General features: G+C 42.9%; 1 protein-coding gene across 1 annotated transcript in view; it reads right to left on the reverse strand.

Annotated features, from left to right (window-relative positions):
* Window positions 1-3039: 3039 nt before the first annotated feature.
* The window catches only part of SHB (SH2 domain containing adaptor protein B), a 75555-nt gene continuing 65877 nt past the window's right edge, over window positions 3040-12717 (reverse strand). The window contains 1 exon segment of the mRNA XM_038170921.2: window positions 3040-5826. Coding sequence (XP_038026849.1) covers window positions 5643-5826 — 184 coding nt within the window. The 3' untranslated portion in view covers window positions 3040-5642.

Here is a 12717-nt window from a genome sequence, read left to right on the forward strand (position 1 = left end):
CTCCCCAAATCCTCTCTCTCTGGGCTCTCTGTTGGAAGTCTCTTCCAGGTCTCCCGAGTGACACTGGACAATACCAGTTACAGATCTGTGTAGAGAGTGCCTGATTTCAGTTTGGTGCATCCACATTCTCTCAGCATCTAACACTTGTCTCCTACCTCACTGGCATTCAGTATGCCTTTTTTAAAGGTCCTTCACATCTTCCCCATGATACATTTCCAACTTTCATAGCATTCAAATGTTGTTTACTCTTAAATTACTCCCTTTTTCTTTTCCATGCCTTTGTAGCTAAATTTCAGCCAGGCCCAACCCCTGCCACCTCCCACTGACTCTATCTTTTATTCTGTACACAGTCCTGCAACTCTTCTTGCAGATTCATTCCATGTAATCACCAGGCCCAACACCAAATACCACGTTGGCCTCTATGTCCTGCCATCTCATGGGCCTGTTGGACCACTGGTAATTCTTTGTGTTGCCAGTCCAGGTTCATAATTGCAACCAGGGTTATACTTTGTTTAGCTTTAGTGTTGTGGTGTTCTTCTGTGGCTCAGTTCTTTGGCATGCATTCATTCACGTAATGTATGAATACATACCTTTCCTGGATCTGGTAGGCTATTTGTTGCCATACCCTGGTGGTCAGTGCATCCTGGTGTGGGACTGCCTTTGTTGAACTCCAGGAGATTCATGCTGGCCCGTTCCTCATGCTAATCAAGCTCCCTGTGGGTTTCCCTTCAGTTTATCAACTGCTACAGTCCTTTCCAACATGTGGACTGGCAGAAGGAGGCAGTCCAGGATGTCTGAGACAGATCTAGGATAATCATTGGGTTTATTCTTCAATAAGAATACAGGCCCTGTGCACTTTGACCTTTAGCTGGCAGGTTAACAGTCCCTTTCTGGTGGCAAAACTGCTTGACCAACGAGAGGGAAGGTGCTGGTATCAGTCCTGCAAATTTGCTTATCTGAGTGGTGTGGATAGCAGTAGGAGCCCTCAGATTTTTCTGAGGCTTGATAGTGTTGTATTGGCTATGCTGTAGGAGTGTTTTGTATTTGGACAGCTGCCTGAAATAGAAGTCATTGACAAAAACATCGCATCAGTTTCATGTAATAGGTAGGCACTGTGAGCTGCTCTGGGCTGAGGAAGGCACTGATAATATGGCACTGATGCAACATTTGATTTTCCTGTACTACTGCAGGTATCAGCACCTAACTGTTACCTGTGCCCCTCCAGTAATAATATTCTCTGTATTAAGCTTAGAAAGAAAACCGAGCTCTGCAAAGCTGCAGTTAAGCTACTGTGTTTGTATCCTGGAACCGGCAGCATCCATAAGTGAAACCCAGGGACTCTGAAAGACATGTGACAAAACCCAGGCAGTGCTTGGATTGATGCTCTTACTGAACTAACCGCAAGGTCCAGAGCACTGAGAGATCATTACAGTGACTTTGAATTGGGGGTACATGGTTCTCAGAGTTAACTCAATGCGTAAGACCAGCAATAACATACTGCAGAAAATGGGATTTCATATGGCTGTTTCACACAACCAGCCAACATCTTTTTCAGTAGGACTTCTACTTGCTTCATTTCAGACACCCAGCTTTGTTCAGCTGCTTCAATTTCCTTCTTACAAGGGACTCCAGCTAGAAGAAATAAAAAAGAAACAATTTGCAGTGTTTTATGTGTGATCAGTTCAGATGATTAAAAAGGGAGAGACTGTACAAAAACCAGGAGACTCTCTACTGTTTGTTCCCTTCCCTCTTTGCTGAGACCAGGAGTGCAGAAAGGTCTGTTTCATTTCTGTTTTGTTTCACAGCCATGAAATAACCCCTCTCCAGGAGTTAGTGCAGCGGTATGTTGGGTGTTTTTAGTTTGTGTTGTTTTTACACAAGCCCCAAGACGTTGCTTGTTCTGCTCCAGCACCACAGCCAGGTACAAGCCAAGGACAGCATGAATTACCAGCAGCAGCAGAGGAGGAGAAGGGCAGACCATTCCCTGTCTCCCCAGCCACTGAGGACCAATTGATTACCCCAGAGCGTAGCTTAGCACTGCAGAGGGGTGAATATGGCATCTGAGCTTGGAGGAAAGATGGCTATTGCAGCCACTACCAGCATGACCACATGTGTTTGTGTTGACTGCCTGAGCCATGAGAGCAAGAGAACGGGCAAACCCTGAGCCTCACGGGGATAGGGAGGAACCGTACATAAATGTGTCATTCCAAAACTGTTTTTTCTCAGAGCGCAGACTCAGGCCAAATCCTTTGAGAACCTACAAGTGTGTGTTTTGTACTTCAGGATTTCAGACAGTCCTGCCCCTCACCGTGCATCCTGGCTCCACAGACTTCATTTCACAGTCAGATGATAAGCTATTAGCAAGTACAGAACCCATGGTGATGTACCTCTACAAACCTTGAAGATTTTTCCAATTATGAAACGAGCTGTGAGGTGTAATCATGCCTACTGTAACAGCTCAGGACCTTTTACCATGCTGAAGATACTCACCAAAATAGAAGCCTAATTAGTATCTCTTTTAAAATCTGCAGAAGGTAATTTAGCTGTGTTATGCTGTAAACAGCAGTAATGTCATCCCTGAGCATCTCAAGCAACAGGACAGCGATGTCATTCATACATGCACCTGTGCTGCTCTGGCACAGCCCTTGCAGAGCTACACATTATCCAGAGAATTACTCAGGGCAGAACTGAGCCACCTGATTTCCCGGACTCCAAAACAGACTATAGCCTAATAGCTACTTGCACTACGTAGTTAAGACACAAGCATAAGTTGTTCTGAAAGGCCACTTCAACTGTTCCCTGTTCAAGACAATCTGAGAACACATTAATAATTAGAGGAAGAAAAGGGAGATGTTCATGTTTTTTTTTAAAATAAATTTTTAATGTGCTATATAGGCATGATCACTACGAGATCTTACACCTATATGCAATACTACACACTGCAACACACCGCATTTTCAATGTACATTAAAAAGTCTAGGAAGAATATTCCTTCACTGGAAAAATATCATACAATCACTTAAATAAACAAAGACAACATTACAGTGCAAACAAAATCCTGGTTTTATTTATTCTGCAATTACTGAGTACTTTCTTTCTAAAAGTTTTTTTAAAAAATAATTAAAAAACCTACCCACAGACAACCAACATTTTCTGAGATGATTTCCATTTGCTGAATCATGGTCTGATCCTTGAAACCGTAGTAAACTGTATACATATTTGTATGGTGCATATTGACCTGATTTGTGTCAGGTATGGGATCCCAACCCCAAACCTGCAGACGGCAATAAAGTGGCACTGCTGGCTTCAACTGACTTTTGATCAGCCTGTGTCAAGAAAGATTCGGTACAACAGTCCTCTCCACAAACTAAAGAAAGCGTACTTAAGGAAGCCGGGCAAGGTCTCGGTTTACAATGATTTTGGTTTCTTCTGCCAGTTGCTGTTAGAGAGAACAATTATGCCTACTTCTCCACCACAGAAGCCCGGTCTGTAGAACAGCAACAATGGCAGATTCTCAAAAACGCACTTCAACACGTGAGAAAGGCAAAGTGATATCCTTCTGTCCCAGGAGGCAGGAGGGGGTTGCCAGAGCCACACAGGTAGGGAAACAGACTGCAGCAGATACAATCTGACTCCTAACGTGCATGAGCCCTGCCACCTTCATGAACTCCTGCTCTGACACATGAGCTTTAAAGTGCCTGTACGCTCTTGCCAATTGGGTGATGTTAATGGGAGAGTTAGAGTCTTGTGAAGACGTGAGGGAAACACAAAGTGCATGTAGGTGAGTACATAAAAAAAAGGGGGGGATGTTTGGTTTCTCTTGGAGAGGAATGTTGTCTCTTTGTAAACTTCATTGTACCACCCTTCTCTCAAAAAAAACACAGTAAGAACCTCTGCCTTTAAGTTATGGGTGAGATAGGGGCTGCAAGACCCACTACCGTTGTGGCACAGAGTGACACTGGGCTCCTCATGCATGTGTGATCCGCTCCTGTTCAAACTGTGTTGGATGCCATAAACAGAGCAAGGCAGGCTTAAAAGACAGGCAGCAGAACATTCACCACTGATGACATTACGTGTGACATCCTTCAGGTTCTTATCAGATTAGACAATACAGTGAAGCACTACTTTTACAGGCAGTAAGTGATTACTCCATTACATTTTTCAGATTTGCACTCCTATGCATACATAAAAGAAAAGAGTAGGAAAGAAAGCTGAATTAAATAACACACAATTTCACAGTCCTTTTGCAGTCCGTAGAATACCTAAACTGCATGAAACCAGTTTGCTACTATAACAGCCGATAGGTTAATGCACAACACTCTAGATATAGGTGGGAGATGGCACAAAAGTGATGACTAGCAGGCTATTGAATCCCCAGTTCCAATTTTTGCACAATTACAGTTTTTCACTTATCGCATTCAACGAGCACACAGAGCATGTACCAAACACCTCTCAAGTGGATGGGCACCGAGTTGGCAGGACTGAGGTAGAGAGCAGCTTCTGCAGCGCTTCTTGCTGGCAGTGAATAAAGTACAATGGGGGGGTGGTGTCTGCCTGTGGGGAAAATGAACACTGGCCAGAAAGTGTGTGTCAAGGGACCTTGTTTTAGGAATGTCTTGTACACTAGAAAGCTGAATTTCTGCTCTGCTGAACACCACCATTCTCACTGGCACAGCTGTACAGGCCAGCCTGTGGAAGGGCAGTGTAACACACACTTGTAAGTCTGCTACCTCAGTGTGACAACTGTTTGCTCCAGATGAAATAAGCAAGTGAAGATTTTGCCTACAAAAGCCTTGTAAAAGCCTTTGACCACCCTCATGCATAAATACTAACCCACATATTAAAATGACTCATTCTCAACTACTTAAAACACCAGGGTGCAACTTCCCCAAACAGAATTAGCCACCTGCATCTATGAATGAAACTTGCAAATGAAGACAGTAACCCTTATAGATTTATTATTGTACCAAAAAAGGATAAAAATATATAATAAGCTACTTTTTAATTATATTCCCTATTCATAAATAATTGATCATGACTTGCTGTCACAAAACTGTTAAGATTTTGTGCCTAATAGGATTTCTGTATTTGACTACCCCATGAAACTTTGGGGTTGGCATAAACTCTGGGCATTAAAAAACAAACCCCACCAAGCTGAGTGACCACAGAGCTGCAAGGACTTGCCTGCTAAGCTCCTTCTCAGGTCCACCAAGAACACCCCAGTGTCCCTCAAGGGCAGGTTACTCTTTCACATGGAGAAGTTTCTCAGGGTAGCAAGAGAACAAACATTGCTGGTGCTTTACAGCTGAGAAGAACTTGTTGATTCGGTTTAAAACAAAGAGTAGGAACTTTCTGTTGGGAAGTATTTTCATTCACAGAGAAGCTCTGGGAAGGCTATCTGTTCCCTTTGCACCAAAGTAAGGTTTCTCTCTCTTACACAGAAGCACAGTTCTAGGGGCATGCTGCAGCATAAGGTTACCACACACACAGTCCCATACACAATTCCGTGGATAGCCCACATGCCCGAGTCTAAAGGCAGCCATTCTCCATCAAAGACTCAAGCACTGAATTCTGGCTATGGATTTAGTGCAACCCAGCTTACCTCTCACCTCCCATCCACAGGAAGGGGTGAGACTAGGGTATTATAGGGTCCGCACAGCCACCGGGTAGAGCAGTGACAAGTGTTCTGCTCCCTTGATAGGCAGCTTTTTTGTGGTGTAGTAGTGGATGACCTCAGGAACGCTGTCGAAGGGAGGGCTGTTCTGACCCAGGATGTATTTTTCTTTGGTTTTCGTCAGTTTCATGTGCATAAAACCTTGACTGCTCCTGCAAGAAAAGCAAAGTGTTAGTTCATGATTGTGTATGGGGAGTAAGGCAGCACCACAACACACTCATTCATGATGCAGGAGAACAAAATAGTTACCAGGTGACAGGCCAGGACTACTCCAAAAGACAGTGACTGTTACCTGCAAACCCCCAAGGGCAGTCCAACACTAAGGCAACCTAATCCAGTATTTTGTTTTCACCACCTTCACTCTCTGGACCTGAGGACAAGGCTGTCTTACCCTGGAACTGGCCCAGAGGCACGCCACAGGACAGCCCGTAATCCTGTTACCCCTTGCTTTTGCTATGAACATTTAATTTTCCTAACAACCAGACATCAGTTATGGACCAAAGGGTGCCATTGGTTTTGGCATATCAGAAGCCTGAGGCTTCTTCACAGAGGCACGTGAAGGGTATGTTGGCACAGGACACCTTTGCCTGGTGCTGGGTTTGTGCCCCAGCACCACCTCCACTCCCCACAGGTGTCCTCCAGCACCTGCACCACACGATCACCCCAGGAGAAAGCTGCCGCATGTCTTATCAGCAAGGGGAACTTCACTCCCTGCACGGAGTCGCTCTGTCCCTGGCGTTCCTGCTTCCCCTTGGCTTCAGCCCATCCTGCAGCCCTCCTTCTTGCCCTCCGTGCCACAAGTTACCACTGCCAAGTGGTCACCGTTTGATTTTCCCCTTCATTACCAAATGGAAAGCAGAAGCTTCAGGTTCTGTGATGCACTGGGCAAGTCAGCAGGGCTTTTCTAACATCTCTAAGAGAGAGACTTTCTCGGGCTACTTTTGCTAAAAACACAACTGAGAGGAAATAGAGGAGAGAGATGCTGGGGCACCTGTCACCTGTCCAGAGACACTTAGTGAAATACACTCCCCTTCAAGACACCTGCTGATTTTGTATTTTGGCACACTGGTTGAAGTCCTGAACACAGTGCCTGGAGCACTTCATTTTGCCCATTTCCCACGTTGTTCATGAAAGTGAGTGGAAAACAACATGACCTAGTAGTTATGGAAAGAAGCCTTGTGGAATTTGACCAAGACACATAAAAAGTTTCTGCCTTTGGACACAATAAACCCAGGCTGCAGCACGATGTGCCAGAAGAGGAACCCTGTCACGGTGGACAAGACACAGGACGTGGATCAGCAGTCTGCCTCTGGAGCCAAGACAGCGCTGCAACCCGGATTGTGTGGCAAAAGTGCAGCCACCTGGTGGAAGAAAGCAACTCCTTGGGGTCCTGCAGTGAGGACACCACAACAGGCTCAGAGAGGTCAGATTTCCATCCTTACAGGTTTTCTACCTTTGCCTGGACAAAGCACTCATCAACCTGAAGGGCAAGTCCTGCTAGGGTTAGGGGGTACGACTACACACCTCCACATGTCCACTTCGTTCTAGAGTCCTCTAGAAGTCTACGGTTTAATCTTTACCATTTTTTATATTACCAGAAATCACTAAGCTGAGCTTCTAGTTTAACAACAATTTTTATTTGAAACATTTAGACGTATTGGATATTAAAGCAAAAAGATGAAAGAATCAGAAGTAACCTTCAAGTAAACTTCATGGCTCTCAACTAAAAAATTCTTGAAACTGAAAATGTGCTTTGTGCAATTATTTCATAAGAAAGCACAATAAAATCTGCCCCTGTCTCAAGCAAGGCACGAAACACTTACGAAAGAGACCTGAAAGGGTGCAGGTTTTGACATCTGAGAAGTTCAAAGGTGGTGAGATGTCAAACCAGGGTGACAGCAGGTACTACAAGATGCAGACTGTATGCAAGTTGCTCACCTCCTGCTTTTCATACTCGATCTTTGCCAAGCAGGGATGACAACACCTTGCAACCATATGCAGAGAAATTTTGCAGTTAATGAGGACAGGGCTGGAGACATGCTGTTGCCCTGTGTTCAGGTCCACCCTAGTCTGACAAAAATGCCTGGAGACAAGCTATCCTGTCCTGGGCAGAAGAACAGTACTGACTCCCGGCAGCAAGGAAGACAGTTTCTTCTGATAAACTTGTGTTTTAGAATAATAAAGGGGTTAGACTTTTGTTTTCTTCTTCCTTTGGTCTTGCTAGACACAGTGGAGATCATCTCCATCATCCAACTAAAGCCCTGGCCAGCTGGGAGCTATTTCTCTTGGGCTAAGCATCTCTTTACTGCTTCACTCCTTTTAGAGAACTGTTCTGGTTCAGTGGTTAGAGCTTCAGACCATTTTCTTACAAACAAGGGAGTGTTTGTGCTGCTGGTTTTCCCCTTCACTGCAAAGCAGCTGAAGTATGGCAAGCACTAATGGTTCTGTGATTATATTACTCCTCCAAAGCATGTTTATGGTTCACACTGATGCTGCACAAGGCAGCTTGACTAGCGCCATTTCTTATCAAAAGAAGAACCTTCTTGCCCGTTTTTCTCCCTTTAGTAAAACATGTTTGAGGAGCGAACTGCAATCACAGAGAACTCCCCAGCAGGTAACGCATCTCGTTAACCTATGTGATCTTGAAAAGGAAACGCAATGCAACACACACTGCTGCTGGATGTCGCTCTTTATCATAACAAAAAGCAATTTTTGATCAAAAGGGCTATGAAATACTGCTAATGAAATTGACCTTCGTAACAAAACCAATCCACTCCTAAAAAGCGAGATATTTAATAATACATCATGTAATTCTGCAGCTGCTGGTGCCTATCGCCTGCAGCTAATAGGTACCTCTTACACCTCTTACTTTTCCTGGTAATTGCTCAATGAATTTTTCATGAAGAATACAAGCAACACTTACACTAAATCAATTCCTTTCATGGTAGAATGACTTAAAAACCCTTGCATACAAAACTGATATGACTGGAGGTAGAGGGGCCACTCTCTTCTTACATAAACAATAGCCCTCTTAATGTAATCCACATGAAACTTGTATTCACAGGACCAAAAGCTCCATCCCTAATTTCTGAGATTTCTACCCAATCTCAAGGGTATCTCACCCCCTATCCGTCCTTTTCAAGCAGTCTGTTACAGATTTTTGAGAGGCAGACTTGCAGTTGTTAAAATCAATAGTGAAGCAAACTGACTTGTGGGGCAAGAGGATTAAGCTGATGACCAAATGACCTCTTCTTGCCATCACTGAATCATCATTTATATCACCACTTCATCACCGCAGCCCTCTCTGACATTCAGCTCATTTAGCCATTGAAAGCTGAATTCCATGAGACTGACGCACCAGGGGATTTTGTTTCCCCAAAGCTCCTCTGTTAAAATTACTGCTAACAGGGATCTTTGTGGAACTTCCCAAATGATTCATCTTTCAGCTGGTCACACGAAGATGAAAAACTGCGCAGGTTACTTCCATTCAGTTACCTTCAGTTATCTTCATTTTTAACTATCTTCTATATTCGGTAAGATCTCTGACATCCCTCCATCTGGCACTGGTTTTCTCTTCAAGGCAGTATGTTGGAAAATGGGTAGGGAATAGTTGGCCAGCAAGCCTAATGCTTTCATTGTTGAAAAGCTGGTATTCCCCACCTGCATGCTTATCTCATGTCCCACCTCCTTTGTGTCTTCCCCCCATCAGCACATATGCTCCTTCTTCAGCTTTTTGAGTTAGAAGACATCAGAAACCGGATTTGCCTTTTGCAGATTTTCCCCTTGGTAGTGTGTTGTAGGTGGTTTGAAATACAGGTAGAATTTATTTTATTTATTTTTGTGGAATAGTTGCACAAAAAGACCCACATCCCAGTCTGTTTCTGCCTTTGTATTTATATGGGTTTGGGTTCTCCTCCTGAAAAAGCAGAATGTTTTTCACTGAGTAAAACCCAGTCCGAAGAGGTTTTCACAAAGCAAAACCCAGATTCTGGGTTTCTGAGTTTTTCTGTATGGATGCTGAGGAGTAGAGGTGGCAAGCAGCAGCTATCTGAAATTGACTTCAAAGCTTTGCAATGTCATGCATGCGTGTTCACAAAGGAAAAGGACTGATGGCATTCAGACAATGGACTGATTCGCTGACTGCTAAGGTTTGCAGCCAACATTCATCCACATATTGTTAATGATGGGCTGAGTTTTAGTTTTTGTCCCAACTACTTTCCTGCATGTTCAGAACTCTTCAAACTGAGCATTATTCCAGGCTTACTGCTGGATGAAAGCAAAAATCATTAAGGAGCTGGAGACTATGTTTTCAAATATTTTCCTCCCTCCCTTCCCGACTCTTATTAAGTTTCCAAAAGTTACCTTGTGAACCTGTTACCTGCTTTCCTTATTCCAAGTAAGCCAATGGAGCCATCACTAGTTGCAGCTAGTCATACAAAACAAGCTATTTCTCATCTTCCAGAGTGAAGAACAGATTAAGTTGGCAGGAGGTGGTCAGGCAGCTGGACTGGCTATTTGTAGGTCCTTTCCAACTGAGCTATTCTATTCTAAAGCCAGCTTAGCACCTTGAAACTATGCCCTCCAATTAAGCACTTCCAAGTGTAAAGTAGTTGAAGCTGTTCACATCTCCAGTAAGGATCCTGCTGTGCTGTACATCCCATCCTTCCCCATTTGTTCCTGGTCTGCCCTGGCTTGAAGAAAATCAGTGCCCAGTAACTGGCATGGGCAGAATGTGTCTACACTTGTCTTACCACGCTATTTCTGCTAGTGCAGTGATGAAGATTATAGGAACACCGCTCAGAAAGGAACCTGGAAGTCATACGCCTCCATCTCCTCCTCTAAGCCCTTTGAATTCAAGCCCTGAACTTAGTAAGCAGAGAGATTAGTAAAATTCAAAGCAGAGATAGATGAGGAAAAAGAGCCATGATTTAACTGGCTGTAAATCAGTTTCTGCTTAGTTTTCTAAGTGTTGTTTGAATCCACTTAAATTTTACATGTACAAGCAAAATATGTCCCTGATAGTAAATCATTCTGGTTTTGGAATTTGGATTTCTCAATTTTTTCAAAAGCAATAACTATTAGAGCCTGCCAGGCCTGCCACACAATGAGCAGAACCTAAATGACAATCCCAAATTCACACATTCATGAAAGCCAGGACCTTAAATAGATCTCGCACAAGATTTTTGCAACAAAAGATGCTGGAACCTTACTTGCTTAACTAATTTAACACATTGTTACACTGGGGCTTCCAAATCGTCCTAGGATTTCTGAAATGTTGAAATGGCTCCATCCCAAGTTTTTGTTCAACCGAGGCTGACAGAACAGCGACAGTGACGTGACAGCAACACTACCAACCATATTCACTCCTTCCTTATTTCCACCATTCCCATGAGTTTCAATTGTAGAACAGGAAAACTCCTAGACACTGACCCCTGCACCAAACTGCTTTGGAAGTCTCAAGGACAGGTGTTTTTACAGACACAATCCTTGATATATGACTAATAGTCACACCTTGTTTAAAATGTTTTGTAACACAACCATAAAACCAAGCGACTTTGAATTAGAGCTTTCCCACACGTTTTCCTTCAGTTTTCAAAACCCAGTGAGGATGGGAACAGAGATTGTGCAGACAGCTCGTCAGACTGTGCTTTGTTTGATCTTATGCCTGAATTGTGTTAAAAGAGCATTCACGAAATATTAATTGGATACTAAACCTAGTATTTTTTTCAAAAAAAAAATGTGAATAGCTATGAAACATTATTCATGCTCACAATCAGGAAAACTGGCCAAGCCTTCCAAACATCGGTTTTGCTGGTGAAAGTGCTGTTTTGTCAGAACAGATTTTCTGCATCAAGGCATCCATTTTAATAAATGTCAGTTGGGCAGGGAAAAAAGCAGCATTCCAATAACATCAGAAAAAGCATTGTAGCAGTGCTGGAAATGTTTTGGTTTTCCATCCTGAAACAGTTTTCTGTTTCAAAATTTTATTTTATATTGTATGTTGTCACTTTGAACAAAACTGACATTTCATGGAAACCTACAACAACAAAGAAATAAATTAAAATTTCTAAGATACAAAATCCAGCATTTCTTTTTTCCTCTACATGAGTGATCACTTCAAAAAAAAAAAAAACTCCTTTACTGGAGACAGCCAAGATGCTTACCTGGGTATATTTTTTTCTGGCTTATTTCTATTTTTCAAGCACAGAACACATGACACTGTCATTCTGCATCTGGCAACCACTGTTACCGTCTAGTAGCAGTGCCAGGCAGTGCTAGATTAAAGGTTGGACTAGATGATCTTAAGAGGTCTTTTTCTACACAACTTATTCTACGACTCTGTGACTTCTACAAAAGTGGCAAAATTCTTGCCTGCAAACAGCCTGCTCCCTATCAGTTGTTTACACTGACAGCAGTCTAGAAATAAATATTAAAATACTTTTATTAAATTTCTTATTTAGAGAGTTATGAAAAATCTCTAATCTCTAAAATCTCCCTAAGTCTTTTAAATTGACAGGAGAGAACTAGGATTTTATTTATGTCACAACAGTTATTTTCTAATAATATTTTATGCGTTTTAAATTAGGTAAAAGGTATGAAGTGTGGCACTGATCTGAAGACTATTACCTGTCCAGAGTTCTCAGTTTTTGAAAACAGGATCTCTTCTACAGATCAATCCTGAAATTTCATAGGTGACGACAGCTTTTATTGTGTTCCTTCTGCCATGTAGGGAAAACCACGCACCTGTCTATAAGCCCCCGGGATCAGTGTTTCAATACACACCACCCTCCACAAACAAAACAAAAGCCTCTGAAGTCAGCTCTGTTCTCCCCCCACTGGTAATGACAATTCAGAAATTATCTGACAGAGCAGAAAGCAAAGACCATTCTTGCTTGTACTCACAGTTTGCCCATTTAGCTGACTCGCAAAATGATCTTATACTAAAATTTAAAATTAGCCACATTTCCCCAAACTGAAAAGTAAGTCAGGAAATGGAGAGCAGGCGTGGTGTACAGCATTGCAAAGGGCCTTGGAAAAAGCAG

The sequence above is a fragment of the Anas platyrhynchos genome, chromosome Z (genome assembly GCF_047663525.1).
Source record: "Anas platyrhynchos isolate ZD024472 breed Pekin duck chromosome Z, IASCAAS_PekinDuck_T2T, whole genome shotgun sequence".
Classification (NCBI taxonomy): domain Eukaryota; kingdom Metazoa; phylum Chordata; class Aves; order Anseriformes; family Anatidae; genus Anas; species Anas platyrhynchos.